Source organism: Ranitomeya imitator, chromosome 4 (assembly GCF_032444005.1).
Source record: "Ranitomeya imitator isolate aRanImi1 chromosome 4, aRanImi1.pri, whole genome shotgun sequence".
In the NCBI taxonomy this organism is placed as follows: Eukaryota; Metazoa; Chordata; class Amphibia; order Anura; family Dendrobatidae; genus Ranitomeya; species Ranitomeya imitator.
Genome location: NC_091285.1, coordinates 175420838 through 175440850, shown reverse-complemented (window position 1 = coordinate 175440850; position 20013 = coordinate 175420838). Strand labels below are relative to the sequence as shown.

The 20013-nt window shown below is 43.9% G+C and overlaps 1 protein-coding gene across 1 annotated transcript in view; it reads left to right on the top strand.

Moving 5' to 3' along the window:
• The window catches only part of UBTD2 (ubiquitin domain containing 2), a 108123-nt gene extending 90028 nt beyond the window's left edge, over positions 1-18095 (top strand). The window contains exon 3 of the mRNA XM_069764106.1: positions 17301-18095. Coding sequence (XP_069620207.1) covers positions 17301-17698 — 398 coding nt within the window. The 3' untranslated portion in view covers positions 17699-18095. The remainder of the gene's footprint in view (positions 1-17300) is intronic.
• The last annotated feature ends 1918 nt before the right edge of the window (positions 18096-20013 follow it).

Below are 20013 nucleotides of genomic sequence, written 5' to 3'. Positions count from 1 at the left end.
TTGGATTGGAAGTCCATGTCTGTGACTAGTTGGGGTTGTCAGGGGGTTCATAATGATGTTCCTTTGATGTCAATCTCCTCTTCTTCCTCTTCTGAAATTCCAGAGTTTGTCTGATTTTCAGGATGTATTCGATGAGCCCAAGTCCAGTTTCCTTCCACCACACAGGGACTGCGATTGTGCTATTGACTTGATTCCAGGCTGTAAGTTTCTTAAGGGTCGACTTTTTAATCTATCTGTGCCTGAACATACCGCCATGCGGAGCTATATTAAGGAGTCTTTGGAGAAAGGGCATATTCGGCCATCTTCACCGTTGGGAGCGGGGTTCTTTTTTGTTGCTAAAAAAGATGGTTCCTTGAGACCCTGTATAGATTATCGCCTCTTGAATAAAATCATGGTCAAGTTTCAATACCCTTTACCTTTGCTTTCCGATTTGTTTGCTAGGATTAAGCGAGCTAGTTGGTTTACCAAGATTGACCTTCGAGGGGCATATAATCTTGTTCGTATTAAGCAGGGTGATGAATGGAAAATTGCGTTTAACACGCCCGAAGGCCATTTTGAATACCTTGTGATGCCATTCGGACTCTCTAATGCTCCATCTGTTTTTCAGTCCTTCATGCATGATATCTTCCGGACTTATCTTGATAAATTCTTGATTGTATATTTGGACGATATTTTGATTTTTTTTCCGATGATTGGGAGTCTCATGTGCAACAGGTCAGGATGGTATTTCAGATCCTTCGTGACAATGCCCTGTTTGTGAAAGGGTCTAAGTGTCTCTTTGGGGTGCAGAAATTCTCTTTTTTTGGGCTTAATTTTTTCTCCTTTGTCTATGGAGATGGATCCGGTTAAGGTTCAGGCCATTCATGATTGGATTCAGCCCACATCCGTGAAGAGCCTTCAGAAATTTTTGGTTTTGCAAATTTTTATCGCCGTTTCATTGCTAATTTTTCCAGCGTGGTTAAACCCTTGATCGATTTGACGAAGAAAGGCGCTGATGTGGCGAATTGGTCCTCTGCGGCTGTCTCTGCCTTTCAGGAGCTTAAACGTCGATTTACTTCTGCTCCAGTGTTGTGCCAACCGGATGTTTCTCTTCTGTTTCAGGTTGAGGTTGACGCTTCTGAGATTGGGGCAAGGGCCGTTTTGTCTCAGAGGGATCCTGTTGGTTCCTTAATGAAACCGTGTGCCTTCTTTTCCCTTAAGTTTTCGCCTGCTGAACGCAATTATGATGTCGGCAATCGGAAGTTGTTGGCTATGAAGTGGGCGTTTGAGGAGTGGCGACATTGGCTTGAGGGAGCTAAGCACCGTATTGTGGTCTTGACCGATCATAAGAATTTGATTTTACCTCGAGTCTGCTAAACGGCTGAATCCTAGATTAGCGATGGTCCTTGTTTTTTTGATTTCGTGATCTCGTACCTTCGGGGTTCTAAGAATATTAAGGCTGATGCCCTCTCTAGGAGTTTTTTGCCTGATTCTCCTGAGGTCTTAGAGCCGGTCGGTATTCTGAAAGAGGGGGTGGTCCTTTCTGCCATTTCCCCTGATTTACGACGGGTTCTTTAGGAATTTCAGGCTGACAAACCTGACCGCTGTCCTGTGGGGAAATTGTGTGTTCCTGACAGATGGACTAGTAAAGTGATTTCTGAGGTTCACTGTTTCGTGTTGGCCGGTCATCCTGGCATTTTTGGTACCAGAGATTTGGTTGGTAGGTCCTTTTGGTGGCCTTCATTGTCACGTGATGTGCGTTCTTTTGTGCAGTCCTGTGGGACTAGTGCGCGGGCCAAGCCTTGTTGTTCCCGTGCTAGTGGGTTGCTTTTGCCATTGCCAGTCCCTGAGAGGCCCTGGACGCATATTTCGATGGATTTTATTTCTGATCTTCCGGTCTCCCAGAAGATGTCTGTTATCTGGGTTGTTTGTGACCGGTTCTCTAAGATGGTTCATTTGGTGCCCTTACCTAAATTGCTTTCCTCTTCTGATTTGGTTCCGTTGTTCTTTCAGCATGTGGTTCGTTTGCATGGTATTCCGGAGAATATTGTGTCTGACAGAGGTTCCCAGTTTGTTTCTAGGTTTTGGCGGGCCTTTTGTGCTAGGCTGGGCATTGATTTGTCTTTTTCTTCTGCATTTCATCCTCAGACAAATGGCCAGACCGAGCGAACTAATCAGACTTTGGAGACTTATTTGAGATGCTTTGTGTCTGCTGATCAGGATGATTGGGTGGCCTTCTTGCCATTGGCCGAGTTTGCCCTTAATAATTGGGCTAGTTCTGCTACCTTGGTTTCGCCTTTCTTTTGTAATTTTGGTTTTCATCCTCGTTTTTCTTCTGGGCAGGTTGAGCCTTCTGACTGTCCTGGTGTGGATTCGGTGGTGGACAGGTTGCAGCAGATTTGGGCTCATGTGGTGGACAAGTTGGTGTTGTCTCAAGAGGAGGCTCAACGTTTTGCTAATCGTCGTCGGTGTGTTGGTTCCCGACTTCGGGTTGGGGATCTGGTCTGGTTGTCTTCCCGTCATGTTCCTATGAAGGTTTCTTCCCCTAAGTTTAAGCCTCGGTTTATTGGTCCTTATAGGATTTCTGAGATTATTAATCCGGTGTCTTTTCGACTGGCGCTTCCGGCCTCTTTTGCTATCCATAATGTCTTCCATAGATCTTTGTTGCGGAAATATGTGGAGCCCGTTGTTCCCTCTGTTGATCCTCCGGCCCCTGTGTTGGTTGATGGGAAGTTGGAATATGTTGTTGAGAAGATTTTGGATTCCCGTTTTTCGAGGCGGAAGCTTCAGTACCTGGTCAAATGGAAGGGTTATGGCCAGAAGGATAATTCTTGGGTTTTTGCCTCTGATGTCCATGCTGCTGATTTGGTCCGTGCCTTTCATCTGGCTCGTCCTGATCATCCTGGGGGCCCTGGTGAGGGTTCGGTGACCCCTCCTCAAGGAGGGGTACTGTTGTGAATTCTGCTCTTGGGTTCCCTCCAGTGGTTGTAGGTGGGAATGCAGTTGTCTCTGACTTGCAGTCCTGGCCAGGTGTATCGGATGATTACAATTCTGACTGGGATATTTAGGTGTGCAGGATCCTTTAGCCCTTGCCAGGTGTCAATGTTCCTTGTGAAGTGTTAGATCACTTTCTGACTTCTCCTGCTTGCTGCCAAATTCAGCAAAGATAAGTGTTTGGTTTTTGTATCTGTGGTACACTGCTGTGTGTTTGTTTCATTTTTATTCCTGCTCTGATTGTAGGATTCACTGGAGTTGCAGATTTACGCTCCTACATCTTTTAGTTAGATGTAGGAAGTTTTTTGTATATTCTGCTGTGGATGTTTTGAAGAGTTTTAATACTGACCGCACAGAACTCTGTCCTATCCTGTCCTATCTAGCTAGAGTGGCCTCCTGTGCTAAATTCTGTTTTTCTGCCTGTGTATGTTTTTTCCTTTCCGACTCACCGCCAATATTTGTGGGGGGCTGTCTATCCTTTGGGGATTTTCTCTGAGGCAAGATAGTATTCCTATTTCCATCTTTAGGGGTATTTAGTCCTCCGGCTGTGACGAGGTGTCTAGGTGTGTTAGGTTCACTCCACGGCTACTTCTAGTTGCGATGTTAAGTTCAGGATTGCGGTTAGTATAGTGGCCACCTTCTTCAGTGAGAGTTCTCATGCAGCTCCAAGGTCACCGGATCATAACATCTCCCCCCTTCATATCCCTATTACACATGCTGTCCACTTACTTTTGGACCACCCTGTGTATATAGTTGTGCTCACATGTTTATATACCCCGGCTGAATTTTTGCTTTCTTGGCCTTTTTTAAGAGAATATGAATAAAGCCAAAACTTTTTCTCCACTCATGGTTAGTGGTTGGGTGAAGCCATTTATTGTCAAACTACTGTGTTTTCTCTTTTTAAATCATAATGACAACCCAAAACATCCTAATGACCCTGATCAAAAGTTCACATACCCCATTTCTTAATACCGTGTATTTCCCCCTCTAACATCAATGACAGCTTGATGTCTTTTGTGGTAGTTGTGGATGAGGTTCTGTATTTTCTCAGATGGTAAAGCTGCCCACTCTTATTGGCAAAAAGCCTCCAGTTCCTGTAAATTCCTGGGCTGTCTACCGTGAACTGCGCGCTTGAGATCTCCCCAGAGTGGCTCAATGATATTGAGGTCAGGAGACTTAGATGGCCACTCCAGAACCTTCACTTTGTTCTGCTGTAGCCAATGACAGGTCGACTTGGCCTTGTGTTTTGGATCATTGTCATGTTGGAACGTCCAAGTACGTCCCTGCGCAGCTTCGGGCTAATGAGTAAAAATTTGCCTCCAGTATTTGCTGATAACGTGCTGCATTCAGCTTTTTTTCAACTTTCACCAAGGTTCCTGTGCCTTTGTAGCTCACACAACCCCAATACATTAGTGGGCCACCTCATGCTTTACAGTAGGAATGATGTTCCTTTCATCATAAGTAGTGATGAGCGAGTGTACTCGTTGCTGGGGTTTCCCGAGCACGCTTGGGTGGTCTCCGAGTATTTGTTAGTGTTGGGAGATTTAGTTTTCATCGTGGCAGCTGAATGATTTACAGCTACTACCCAGCCTGAGTACATTTGGGAGTTGCCTGGTTGCTAGGGAATCCCCACATGTAATCAAGCTCGCTAGTAGCTGTAAATCATTCAGCTGGGGCGATGAAAACTAAATCTCCGAGCAGTTACAAATACTCAGAGACCACCCGAGTGTGCTCCAGATAACCCGAGCAACGAGTACACTCGCTCATCACTAATCATAGGCCTTGTTGATCTCTCTCCAAATGTAAAGTTTTTGGTTGTGGCCAGAAAGTTCAGCTTTGGTCTCATCACTCCAAATGACCTTGTTCCAGAAGTTTTGAGGCTTGTCTCTGTGTTTTTTGCGTATTGTAGGCGAGATACTTTGTGGCATTTGTGCAGTAATAGCTTTCTTCTGGCGACTCGACCATGCAGCCCATTTTTCTTAAATGCCTCCTTATTGTGCATCTTGAAACAGCCACACCGCTAGTTTTCAGAGAGTCCTGTATTTCAGCTGATGTTGTTTGTGGGTTTTTCTTTGCATCCCGAACAATATTCCTGGCAGTTGTGGAGACATTTTTGTTGGCCTACCCGACCGTGGCTTTGTTTTTGCAGAGCCACTGATTTTTAATTGGTTAATCACAGTTTGAATGCTGCTGACTGGCATTATCAATTCCTTGGATACTTTTTTTGTATCCCTTTCCTGTTTTATACAGTTCAACTAACTTTTCCCGTAGATAAGTTGACAGTTCCTTTGCTTCCCCCATGACTCACAATCCAGAAACGTCAGTGGCTGTATGAAAGATGCAAGAGTCTGTCTGGATCCCAGAAACTCACTCAGCTTTTATGCACACACACTGATTACAAACAAACAGGTCACAGGTGAGGATGTTTCCTTTAGTAGCCAGTCAAACCCATTTATGTCAACATCTGTGCATGTTATCAGGCCGAAATCACCAGGATATGTGAACTTTTGATCAATGAATGGCTTCACCCAACCACGAAGACTTTCTCACCGTGCTAGCGGGTATGTCACTGCCGTTCAGCCGGACAGAGCCTCAGTAACCGGAGGTAACCTCTGACATCCCTGCTGGTCACAGACGTTGTGAACTCAGCAGCTCATTCACCAATGGTTCTCAGCCTGTACGTTCGCATCTTGGCACCGTCCAGATTGAAAACTATTTATCCCCCAGACATGGATTACGGCGTGGGACAGAACTAGGGAGAGGTGAGGATATTGTTTTTTAATTTTTGGTTTATTACAGGTTTATTACAAGAGAATGAGGGCTTCGGTGGAATTGGGATAGGTCGTGAGTATGGTTTAATTAAGATTATTAAAGGAGTCTGTGTGTCTTTCTTTGAATCAAAGGACTTTATTCTGGGTGTCTGTGTTTTTAGTCTAAAAAGCTATGACCACCAATCCAAAATTAATATGAAAAGCAGGGTGCGACTGATAAGTTAAAATATAACTTTTAATCAATATATTGTGTAAAAAAAAAAAAAAAGTGCTCAAAGAAACAAAAAATCACAAACAGACTCACAAAAATCACACTCAGCTGTGTGCTGAATAAAGATAACTCTGATGTCACTCAGAAGATCCAAGGGGCAAAATTATCACATATATATCTCTCCAAAGATCCAGGGAGCAAAATACTACATGTAATTTCATAGTATGCTCAATATGAGGACTCTGGTTGGAACCCATATTTGGAAAATCATAAGTCAACAATATTGGAAAAAGGGCAAAATTCCATATAGATATAGCCCTTTACATAAAACTTAGTCCAAAAAACATAGTAAAGGAACAATACATAGTAACATAGTTAGTAAGGCCGAAAAAAGACATTTGTCCATCCAGTTCAGCCTATATTCCATCATAATAAATACCCAGATCTACGTCCTTCTACAGAACCTAATAATTGTATGATACAATATTGTTCTGCTCCAGGAAGACATCCAGGCCTCTCTTGAACCCCTCGACTGAGTTCGCCATCACCACCTCCTCAGGCAAGCAATTCCAGATTCTCACTGCCCTAACAGTAAAGAATCCTCTTCTATGTTGGTGGAAAAACCTTCTCTCCTCCAGACGCAAAGAATGCCCCCTTGTGCCCGTCACCTTCCTTGGTATAAACAGATCCTCAGCGAGATATTTGTATTGTCCCCTTATATACTTATACATGGTTATTAGATCGCCCCTCAGTCGTCTTTTTTCTAGACTAAATAATCCTAATTTCGCTAATCTATCTGGGTATTGTAGTTCTCCCATCCCCTTTATTAATTTTGTTGCCCTCCTTTGTACTCTCTCTAGTTCCATTATATCCTTCCTGAGCACCGGTGCCCAAAACTGGACACAGTACTCCATGTGCGGTCTAACTAGGGATTTGTACAGAGGCAGTATAATGCTCTCATCATGTGTATCCAGACCTCTTTTAATGCACCCCATGATCCTGTTTGCCTTGGCAGCTGCTGCCTGGCACTGGCTGCTCCAGGTAAGTTTATCATTAACTAGGATCCCCAAGTCCTTCTCCCTGTCAGATTTACCCAGTGGTTTCCCGTTCAGTGTGTAATGGTGATATTGATTCCCTCTTCCCATGTGTATAACCTTACATTTATCATTGTTAAACCTCATCTGCCACCTTTCAGCCCAAGTTTCCAACTTATCCAGATCCATCTGTAGCAGAATACTATCTTCTCTTGTATTAACTGCTTTACATAGTTTTGTATCATCTGCAAATATCAATATTTTACTGTGTAAACCTTCTACCAGATCATTAATGAATATGTTGAAGAGAACAGGTCCCAATACTGACCCCTGCGGTACCCCACTGGTCACAGCGACCCAGTTAGAGACTATACCATTTATAACCACCCTCTGCTTTCTATCACTAAGCCAGTTACTAACCCATTTACACACATTTTCCCCCAGACCAAGCATTCTCATTTTGTGTACCAACCTCTTGTGCGGCACGGTATCAAACGCTTTGGAAAAATCGAGATATACCACGTCCAATGACTCACCGTGGTCCAGTCTATAGCTTACCTCTTCATAAAAACTGATTAGATTGGTTTGACAGGAGCGATTTCTCATAAACCCATGCTGATATGGAGTTAAACAGTTATTCTCATTGAGATAATCCAGAATAACATCCCTCAGAAACCCTTCAAATATTTTACCAACAATAGAGGTTAGACTTACTGGCCTATAATTTCCAGGTTCACTTTTAGAGCCCTTTTTGAATATTGGCACCACATTTGCTATGCGCCAGTCCTGCGGAACAGACCCTGTCGCTATGGAGTCACTAAAAATAAGAAATAATGGTTTATCTATTACATTACTTAGTTCTCTTAGTACTCGTGGGTGTATGCCATCCGGACCCGGAGATTTATCTATTTTAATCTTATTTAGCCGGTTTCGCACCTCTTCTTGGGTTAGATTGGTGACCCTTAATATAGGGTTTTCATTGTTTATTGGGATTTCACCTAGCATTTCATTTTCCACCGTGAATACCGTGGAGAAGAAGGTGTTTAATATGTTAGCTTTTTCCTCGTCATCTACAACCATTCTTTCCTCACTATTTTTTAAGGGGCCTACATTTTCAGTTTTTATTCTTTTACTATTGATATAGTTGAAGAACAGTTTGGGATTAGTTTTACTCTCCTTAGCAATGTGCTTCTCTGTTTCCTTTTTGGCAGCTTTAATTAGTTTTTTAGATAAAGTATTTTTCTCCCTATAGTTTTTTAGAGCTTCAATGGTGCCATCCTGCTTTAGTAGTGCAAATGCTTTCTTTTTACTGTTAATTGCCTGTCTTACTTCTTTGTTTAGCCACATTGGGTTTTTCCTATTTCTAGTCCTTTTATTCCCACAAGGTATAAACCGCTTACACTGCCTATTTAGGATGTTCTTAAACATTTCCCATTTATTATCTGTATTCTCATTTCTGAGGATATTGTCCCAGTCTACCAGATTAAGGGCATCTCTAAGCTGTTCAAACTTTGCCTTCCTAAAGTTCAATGTTTTTGTGACTCCCTGACAAGTCCCCCTAGTGAAAGACAGGTGAAACTGCACAATATTGTGGTCGCTATTTCCTAAATGCCCAACCACCTGCAGATTTGTTATTCTGTCAGGTCTATTAGATAGTATTAGGTCTAAAAGTGCTGCTCCTCTGGTTGGATTCTGCACCAATTGTGAAAGATAATTTTTCTTGGTTATTAGCAGAAACCTGTTGCCTTTATGGGTTTCACAGGTTTCTGTTTCCCAGTTAATATCCGGGTAGTTAAAGTCCCCCATAACCAGGACCTCATTATGGGTTGCAGCTTCATCTATCTGCTTTAGAAGTAGACTTTCCATGCTTTCTGTTATATTTGGGGGTTTGTAACAGACCCCAATGAGAATTTTGTTACCATTTTTCCCTCCATGAATTTCAACCCATATGGACTCGACATCCTCATTCCCTTCGCTAATATCCTCCCTTAAAGTGGACTTTAGACAAGACTTTACATAGAGACAAACCCCTCCTCCTCTCCGATTTTTACGATCCTTTCTAAACAGACTGTAACCCTGTAAGTTAACTGCCCAGTCATAGCTTTCATCTAACCATGTCTCGGTTATTCCCACTATGTCAAAGTTACCTGTAGATATTTCTGCTTCTAGTTCTTCCATCTTGTTTGTCAGGCTTCTGGCGTTTGCGAGCATGCAGTTTAGAGGATTTTGTTTTGTTCCAATCTCCTCACTGTGGATTGTTTTAGAAATGTTCTTACCTCCCTTCTGAGTATGTTTTCCTGGGTCTTCTTTGTTCGAGTCTAATGTTTTTCTTCCCGTCCCCTCTTCTTCTAGTTTAACGCCCTCCTGATGAGTGTAGCGAGTCTTCTGGCGAATGTGTGTTTCCCAGGTTTGTTGAGGTGTAGTCCGTCTCTGGCGAGGAGTCCATCATACCAGTAATTCACACCGTGGTCCAGGAATCCAAATCCTTGTTGTCTGCACCATCGTCTTAGCCAGTTGTTTGCATCAAGGATCCTGTTCCATCTCCTGGTGCCATGCCCGTCTACTGGAAGGATAGAAGAAAAAACTACCTGTGCATCCAGTTCCTTTACTTTCTTCCCCAACTCTTCAAAGTCCTTGCAGATTGTCGGTAGGTCCTTCCTTGCCGTGTCATTGGTGCCAACATGTATCAGAAGAAATGGGTGGACGTCCTTGGAGCTGAAGAGCTTTGGTATCCTATCGGTCACATCCTTGATCATCGCACTTGGAAGGCAGCATACTTCTCTTGCAGTTATGTCCGGTCTGCAGATGGCTGCTTCGGTGCCTCTCAGTAGTGAGTCTCCCACCACCACCACTCTTCGTTGCTTCTTGGCTGTACTTTTTGCTGTCACTTGTTGCTGTGTGCCCTTTTCTTTTTTGCTTGCTGGTATTGCTTCATTCTTAGGTGTGCCATCTTCATCCTCTACAAAGATTTGATATCGGTTCTTCAGTTGTGTGGTTGGTGATTTCTCCATGGTCTTCTTGCTTCTTTTGGTCACATGCTTCCACTCATCTGCTTTTGGAGGTTCTCTGACACTTTTTGCACCTTCTGTGACCAGTAGAGATGCTTCTGTTCTGTCTAGAAAGTCTTCATTCTCTTTGATGAGTTTCAAAGTTGCTATTCTTTCTTCCAGACCCCGCACCTTTTCTTCTAAAAGGGCCACTAGTCTACACTTCTGACAGGTGAAATTGGATTCTTCTTCTGGTCGATCTGTGAACATGTAGCACATGCTGCAGCTCACCATGTAGGTTGTCACATCTGCCATGTTGCTCCTAGATCCTGCTGACTTGCTGTGTGTTTTCCTTCTTGTGTAATCTACTCAGCCAAGCTCTCTTGCAATAATGTCCTACAGGCAAAAATTGGTGATGCTTTCGAAGCAGCTGGTCCCGGCTGTACCCAACGATCTTCTAGCTTAGGGAGACTTCGCTTCTCCCAGAAGGCACCTGGAATATGCAAATTAGCCTCCTGAAGCTTGAATCCCTGGTTTGGTGATGCTTTCGAAGCAGCTGGTCCCGGCTGTACCCAACGATCTTCTAGCTTAGGGAGACTTCGCTTCTCCCAGAAGGCACCTGGAATATGCAAATTAGCCTCCTGAAGCTTGAATCCCTGGTTTGGTGATGCTTTCGAAGCAGCTGGTCCCGGCTGTACCCAACGATCTTCTAGCTTAGGGAGACTTCGCTTCTCCCAGAAGGCACCTGGAATATGCAAATTAGCCTCCTGAAGCTTGAATCCCTGGTTTGGTGATGCTTTCGAAGCAGCTGGTCCCGGCTGTACCCAACGATCTTCTAGCTTAGGGAGACTTCGCTTCTCCCAGAAGGCACCTGGAATATGCAAATTAGCCTCCTGAAGCTTGAATCCCTGGTTTGGTGATGCTTTCGAAGCAGCTGGTCCCGGCTGTACCCAACGATCTTCTAGCTTAGGGAGACTTCGCTTCTCCCAGAAGGCACCTGGAATATGCAAATTAGCCTCCTGAAGCTTGAATCCCTGGTTTCACAATCTCGCCTTATGTTTCTGATTCATCAGGTGAATCCGGGACCATAATCGCTGGTATCGTGTCTGGGAGGGTGGAGGCACCTTTTCATCCACAGAAATACCCGACAATAAAGATTTACCAGCTATGACCCATACCGAAACCCCAAAGAAACTGTTACTTCCCTACGCGTTTCATTTGTCATATTCATCAGGGGGAGGTAAAATCAAAAAGTGTCTGTCCATCAATTCGCACAGGAGACCATTATAACAACAGGGGAATAAAGCGATCAATGATCGCAGGTAATCATTCCCTTTTGGGTACAAATCTACATAGCACTGTCACTCTGTGTGGACAGTTGTTTTAATACTGTCCATTTAAGAGATTTGTAGATTTTTATATTTTATGTCTTTTAAATATGGAATGTTTAAAAAAAAAAATCTAAAATCGCCTTCTGAGAGGTTGCCTTTTCAAAGAACATGGCCAGTTTGCATGTTATGTCATGGGACTGGAAATGCCGTATGTCACAGAAAAATTGCTCTGGCCAAAAATCTGATCTTTGGGTGAGATGTTACTGTATTCATGATCATGTTGTGCCTCCCTATAATGTGGTGCTGGCTTCTGTGTGAAGTGGAAATGTGTGGTAGAGATTGGGCTGACTGTCAGTTTTACTTGTCAACGAACGTTTATAAAAACAAACTTAAGAAAAATCAATCACCCCACAATATAAGCAGTCAAAAAGCCAACAGCTGCCCATCAGCTGATTTATTGAGCACGTCGGTATGCTCAGTAGCACTGTCTAGGGCCACCCGGCACTCCTAGTCGTTTTCTCATACTCTTGGCTGTAGTACGGGTTGATGCCTGGAGGAAGAACACTTGAGGACTTGATTCAGTCATTATTGGCTCTCAATCTGTATCAAGAGGCTGGTGCCAGATTTAAGAGATGCTGAAGACATCCTGAAGTAAATCTAATGCTATATTCTGTTACTGTCAGATGTCATGGAGCAAAAATAGTACTGTCATATTCATTGCTATGAAAAGCTCCTAAATACAAAAGAGTGATTCTGTACTGTGGCTTGTGCTATACACAATGGAAGCATTAGCTCCAGGTTACTTATACTTTAGGCATGTCGTTAAAAGTTTCTAACATCTAGTTCTGATCATATTAATGGTCTGTGCTCAGCGTGTACATCAGAGAGAAGGGCAGTGGTGTTCTTTTGTCCTGAAAACCCAAAAAAGTGATGGATCACTGTTGGTAAATGAAATACTTCCATAGTGGAAGACTATAGTGTATTGTTGGTGGATGAGTAGCGGCGTTTGTTCTGCTGGATTGGTTTTCATTCAATAGGGATGTCATCGATGTGCACAAGAACAAATTGCTTTTGACAGCCGCCACACGTGTAGGGATTCCCTAGTAAACCGGTAACCCCTGTATGTGCATGAGATATGCAGTCGCGAGGACTGGAACATGGTATTCGAGCATGCCGAATATACTCTGTTAGCTTCCGAGCATGCTCTGATAACACCGTGTACGAGTACGTTCGCTTCGCACCAATGCAGAGGCATCCGTCCACTAAGGGACCCATTGTAAAGAAGCGTATACCAAATGGTATACATTTGTTCGCAGTGTTCCTCTGTACAGGAAAATTAGGTCAGCTGTGCTTTCCTCTACAGTTAAACTGTATACTGGGCAGGTGAGGGTTAGCTCCAAAGTCATTCAGTGGGCTAATCTTCATGCATATCCACAGCATCCCCTTTCATCCCTAACTTTTTTTCCCATTTTTTTTTTTTTTTTTTTTTGATGATGCTTTATTTGACAATCCTAGTGCATGCTGGGATACTCAAAGGAAACGTCATCAGGGGGCAGATGCTGCGGTCACCACCACCACCACCCCTTGTGGCATTATGAAGTATCCCAAAAAGGAAAACAACTGTATCCCCATCGGTTGCCATTTAGTGGGGTGTATCGTGATCGATCCTGCTATTGTTTGGACATCTCCTTCTCTGGTAGCATAGTGTCTTTGGAATAATTCATGACATTATGTGAAATATTCATTACCCAAGATCCTCTTGAGAAGATTGTGGCTAGTAGCTATTTCTGTGGTTACATCTGTGGAAACATGACAGCGATGCTGCTCTGGAATCTATTCTTTCCCAGTAGGTCCCATCCCATGGCTTTGTCAGAAGTGCACATCAAAGGCCAGCTGTTCTTAATTGGGCCATTCTGCGCTCCCATATTTCACATGGCTCTTAGAAATGGCCGTTATTATTGCTCTGCGCTGCTTTGTTACATCACAGGAATGTATCCTCCATTCCGCAGCCATGCAGCTTGTTACAATCATTCTAAATGGTACGCTTTAGGTCGCTTTACCTATTATTGCCGTAAAGGAAGTTTTAGCTAATAAATAGTTTGGGAAATTGATACCTTTCCAAATCTGTCAACAAAATGTCTAAGGGGAGTCACTAATAGAGTGGATCCATTGCAATATATATGCACCCCTATGTTTTTAGTATATCCTTCCAAGGAGGTATACATAGGGTCAATGTACTTAGGTATGGAAATTGTTTTATTTACTAGCTACTTACCTGCAATGAAGACAAAACCAAACAATGCATTTAGAGGAGTTTTATTGTATGTAGGGAGCTTTTTCTTTTATCTGTGACTAGTGATAAATTACACAATCTGGTTAAACACACCACCGCTAATGACTAGTTTACCTCTTCAGTACACACACCGACCATAAAATGTTCTGCTGTAGGCAGATAGTGTCCTCAAGAGATCACCGAACAGGTTGTGCAGAGGGGGTGATCCCAAGTGTTTGCATATCTTCAGTGTAGTGTTGTATTGAGAGTTATGATCGCTAGAATCATTATAGCCCATTACTGTTGTCAAGAATGAGGTCACTAGACACAAATATTACAGTGGAATCACAAAAACCACACCCATAACCCACCCTACCTCTGTGCCATGCTCAGGCAGCAAGAAGCTGTGCCAGCTGACTGCAATAAAAAATAGAGAAGCACTCCTACATTTTTGATGAGGACCAGCTGAGGAAAATGGGCAGAATTTTTACCCTAAACGCTATTGAATGCGCTTTGCTATAAGGACTTGGCTCCTGTAGAATGAGAACTGCTTAGTGTTTATGCGCCATCTGCAGGTCAAAGTAGGAATCCTGAGAAAATCTCAGAATTTTTTTTTTTTTTACTTTTTTTATTGCTGTGTATATTTGTATTTATAATGCATCTTTTTTTTTTTAAACCAGATTTATGCCTAATATTATTGGACAAATGCTACAGTCTTAACTGTTTTAATTGGACACAACAGTTTTTAAGCACATAATTGTTGTCATTATGGCATATTTAAAAATCTGAAAGGTAGGTTAGAGCGGTGGTCCAAATCCCATAAAGCCCTATATAAATACCTATCTTCAAGACCTAAGCAATTTTGTATTTGGCTTTATTATTACATTTCCTACCATTCTCCCTATCCTGCTATTTCCATATATGTCTTTTTTACTTCCTGTGACTTTTCATTTAAGAGGAGTCTCAAACACCAAGTCACTGGAGGCTGGGGCTGCACTCACTGCTCTGCAGTGTATATCACCCCTCCTGAAACAATGTCATTGGGGGTGGCACTGTGGTCACTTAACAGCTACTGTCACCACCGTACCCTGAGCAAGTCTTGGTTCAGTACAGGTGATTAAGTATGGCAACCACATCTTCAGTCACCATGGCTGTCAGTCACTGATTCTGATACTGAAGTCTTTCCCTGAAATGAATCCTCATCAAGGGGTGGTGTTACAAGCAGTGTGACACCAGAGCCGCCCATTGACAACTATTCGATTTGAGAGCGGTGATAGCAGCAGAGTGATTGACAGCAGCGCCGCCCCTCAGTTTTAATCAGTCCTCAAATGACTCCTCATCAGGGGGTGGAGGTGTCACTCATACTTCTAACACCAACATCTGCTGACCATTTGTGTCGGTGAAATAGTCTGTGGTGGTAGAAGCTTTGATCGTGACTGCAGCCCCGACTGAAGATGTGTTGACCTCTACTGAAGCAGGATGTCCTCATGGTACAGCGGTGACAGTAGGTGTGGTAAGTGGCTGCAGCCCCGACTGAAGATGTGTTGACTTCTACTGAAGCACGATGTCCTCATGGTACAGCGGTGACAGTAGGTGTGCTAAGTGGCTGCCACGTAGCCCCCTGATGTCATGGAGTTGTAGGATAGGTTATAGATGTTGCAGAGAAGTGAGTGCAGCACCGGTCTCCTGTGATGTCCAAACAAAATGTCACAGGAAGTCAGGGCCGGCTCCAGGTTTTCGAGGGCCCCGGGCGAAAGAGTCTCAGTGGGCTTCCCCCTTTAACACATACCCTGATTTATGATGCACAGATACGGCAGAGAAATGTATAGTACAATGCCAGATTTCACTTCTTACATGAGTGACCGCTATTGTAGATTCTGCAGTGTATATATACAGGAGGAAAGGTGCTGTGCAGTGTATATATACAGGAGAGGTGCTGTGCAGTGTATATATACAGGAGGAAAGGTGCTGTGCAGTGTATATATACAGGATAGGTGCTGTGCAGTGTATATATACAGGAGGAAAGGTGCTGTGCAGTGTATATATACAGGAGAGGTGCTTTTCTGTTTTGAGTTTTTCTATGAAACAAAGACTTTTCTACATAAACAACGTTGTTTGGTTTTGCGGCCCCAACAGATCTGTGCTACAAAGTAACAGGCGGCACGGGCATTAATGAGGGACCTGATACTGAATCCTTTCCACAAACCCTAATGACCCAATTGGTGCCCTGTCATTAGAAGCTCAAACACCTCCCTGTCCCGAGCAGTCATGTACAGTATAGGGAGATCCTGCAGCCCACCCCCTGACTGCTCCATACCATACACTGCCCTCTGTCGCGCTCACTATTATCCTGTGCATTTCTCCGTCATCGTTACCCCATGTTACACTTGTCACCCCCCACTACAGAGTAGCAGGGCAGCCAATGTCACAGGTCACCCCCTCCCGGACCCTAATGGCAGCAGGAAATGTCTGCTCCTCTATTGGGTTGGAACCTGATTTAATCAAGGAATAATGTGGATTTGTTGCCGGTGGCTGCAGGGGAAGGGTTAAGTGATGCCATGTCTGTGGTGGGAGCAGTGGCAGCTGCTGGGACCTGGACAGAGACAACCAATGTTGCTTTGACTGCACAGTGTGACCTGGAGGAGAGAAGCTGAGACTCCGGAGCAGAAATCACCCACATGCCAGCACTGGGCAAAGTCCCTCCAGTCACCAGCCTGGGGCCACGGGGCCCCAACGTACAGCCCACAGCTCAGTTTTATCCATGGCAGCAGCTCCCCTACCTCCTGGCATCTGGTTAACCCCATTTATGCGGGTCGGATTGTTATCTTTAAGGTTCAGCAATAACCTTCATACAGATGGGAAGGGGTTAAGCTTCTTCCTACCCCACTGGTGCAGGTTTGGTGCAGCATGCATGTATTCTGGGTGAGCTGGGTGGCTACAGGCTGCACCCCACCAGCTTCTCCTCCAGACATCACCCACATTTTTAGGCAGCGGAGACAGACAGCAGCAGACTGAGCCACAACTGCAAGATACCTTTGCACTCAGGCACTGGTAGGACGGAGCTCCTCCGGAATCTGCCTGATAAACTTCAGCACTGTCTGCAGCCACCCAGGGGGGAGAGCAGAGAACATGCTCTCTCCGCCCACAATGTCACACTGGCTGCCTTCTGTTAACCCCTATGTGTGCTTGCCTGGCTGCACTGACTGAGTGAGAAGATGCTTGTGTCAGAGCTGGCACATAGGGGTTAAGAGAACGCAGCCAGCAGTGACTTTGTGGGGGGAGAGAGCATGTTATCTCCTGCTCTGCTCTCCCAGCTGTATCTATGACAGCTAAGTGGGCCCCCCTCTCTCCCCAGGGCCCCGGCATTTGCCCGCTGTGCCGGGTGCTGACGCCGGCCCTGCAGGAAGTACACAAAAAATAAACGTAAAGGAAATAGCAGGATAGTGAGAAGTGTAGGGAGTTTAATAATAAAGCAATTACAAAAGTGGTTTAGGGCTTAAAGATAGATATTTATAAAGGGTTTTTATAGGTATCTGATCACCCCATTAATATTGGAAATCGCCTCCAGGCTACTTTTTAAACACTTTAAGTTCTATGTGCTTGGTCTTTGCCACATGCATGGGACCCTGTATTTCATGTAGATTGTTCACTAATAAATGTTTCCTTTATTGTTCAGAATAAATATTTTTTTACCTATGTATATTCTCTTTTTACTTTGAAGGTGCCCTTACTGAGTGCTACGACGAACTGGGAAACCGCTACCAGCTACCAGTTTACTGCCTTGCCCCTCCCATTAATATGATTGAGGAGAAGAGTGACACAGAGACTTTAGATATCCCTGAGCCTCCTCCAAATACTGGTCATGAATGCCAGCTCCGCCTGCGCCTCTCGACAGGCAAGGACCTTCGGCTCTTAGTGCGCAGCACGGACACTGTATATCACATGAAGAGGCGCCTCCACACTGCAGAAGGCGTTGAACCTGCCAGCCAGCGCTGGTTTTTTTCTGGCCGGCCACTCACAGACAAAATGAAGCTAGAAGAGCTCAAGATTCCCAAGGACTATGTAGTACAAGTAATAGTGAGCCAGCCTGTTCTCAATCCCACACCAGTAGAGAATTGACCATCTCAAAGACAATGCTCACCATCCTTCTCTTTACTTCCATCACTCCTTGCTATGTTTGTACGCAGCCTGTAACTTCTCTTTCTTTTTTTAATCTTCTGATAAGTCCTGAATTGTCAAAGCAATGTAACCCATTGCAGGCCTCTTTGGCATCACAGGACTTTGTAGCTGGTTCAGTGGACATGCGACTACAGAAGGAAGAGCCGGGCCTTCCTCTGAGTTTTAAGGGAGGGTGGGACAGGGGAATCAAGACGTATTTCTTAATGCAACAAAAGACTTTTTATAACACCAGGAAAACTATCTTTTTTTATCTGTTCTATAAAGGTTTGGACTGTATGTGGAGTATTTAGCATTGCACTTTTAAAAAACGAAATAATGAAAATTTGAAACAATCAAATGTTTTGTCCTGTTTTTGTGAAAACTGTGGGGAAGGTTATATATTACAGGAAACATAGTCCCAATGTAATTTTGGCTCTCCTTCCAGATCAAACATATAAATGTCGCACTTCAAAATAATGGTGTACTAAAAGTCCAGAAGATAATGCTAATCGGTAACCATCATTTCTCAACTCAGTAAGGAGCAAGTTCAATGTAAACCAGGTTGGGTTCTGCAAACTTCTCCTCTCAATTCAACAATAGTTAACACATTAGCGCAAGGGTACGATTGCACCATTCAAAATCTGTATGGTGTGACCTCTTTGGTTAATAAAACATGTAGCCCCTGATTCATCAAAGCAATTACGGTATGTCACATTTCTGGCTTAAGTTGCTTTGAAAAGACTTAAAGGGAACCTGTCACCTGAATTTGGTGGGACTGGTTTTGGGTGATATGGGCGGAGTTTTTGGGTGTTTGATTCACCCTTTCCTTACCTGTTGGCTGCATGCTGGCTGCAATATTGGATTGAAGTTCATTCTCTGTCCTCCATAGTACACGCCTGCACAAGGCAAGATTGCCTTGCGCAGGCGTGTACTATGGAGGACAGAGAATGGATTGCCTTGCGCAGGCGTGTACTATGGAGGACAGAGAATGAACTTCAATCCAATATTGCAGCCAGCATGCAGCCAACGGGTAAGGAAGGGTAAGGAAAGGGTGAATCAAACACCCAAAAACTCCGCCCATATGACCCAAAACCAGTCCCGCCAAATTCAGGTGACAGAGTCCCTTTAAAATTGACACCATGGTGGGTTGTGCAAAAATCTAGCAACTTTTAGCGTTTTCACTATTGAGTTGCCCAGCTCTGCCAATATGGGAAGAGGCGTGACACCACAGCTCATCTAAATCAGGACGACCTGTGGCATCCCTTACGCCAGAAATCTAACTTCAGTCTCTGACTGTAGTAAGATTAATGCCGAGTCACATGCCACTTTTTAGATGCTCCTTATTCATATGGGCAGCACGGTGGCTCAGTGGTTAGCACTGCAGTTTTGAAGTGCTGGGTTCAAATCCCACCAAGGACAACATCTGTAAGGAGTTTGTGTGTTCTCCCCAGGTTTGCCTGCGTTTCCTCCAGGTACTCTGGTTTCTTCCCACACTCCAAAGACATACTGATAGGGAATCTAGTTTGTGAGCCCCAATGGAGACAGTGATGATAATGTATGAAAAGCGCTGAGGAAGTAATGGTGCTATATACAAGTGCATTTCACTAAATTAGAATATCATCCAAAAGTTAATTTATTTCAGTTCTTCAATACAAAAAATGGAACTCCTATATTATATAGTCATTACAAACAGAGTGATCTATTTCAAGTGTTTATTTCTGGCATACAGCCAATGAAAACCCAAAAGTCATTATCTCAGTAAATTAGAACAATGAACAAAAAACCACCTGCAAAAGCTTCCAAAGCATTTAAAAAGGTCCCTTAGTCTGTTTCAGTAGGCTCCACAATCATGGGGCAGACTGTTGACTTGATAGATGTCCAGAAGGCAGTCATTGACACACTCCACAAGGAGGGTAAGCCACAAAAAGCCATTGTTATATAAGCTGGCTGTTCTGAGTGCTGTGTCCAAGCATATTAATGGAAAGTTGAGTGGAAGGAAAAAGTGTGGTAGAAAAAGGTGCACAAGCAACCGGGATAACCACAGCCTTGAAAGGATTAAGAAAAGGCCACTCGAAAATTTGGGGGAGATTCACAAGGAGTGGACTGCTGCTGGAGTCATTGCTTCAAGAGCCACCACACACAGAGGTATCCAGGACATGGGCTACAAGTGTCGCATTCCTTGTCAGGGGCCAAGGAGAAAAAGAATTGGACTGATGCTTAGTGGTCCAAGATGTTGTTTTCAGATGAAAGTAAATGTTGCATTTAATTTGGAAATC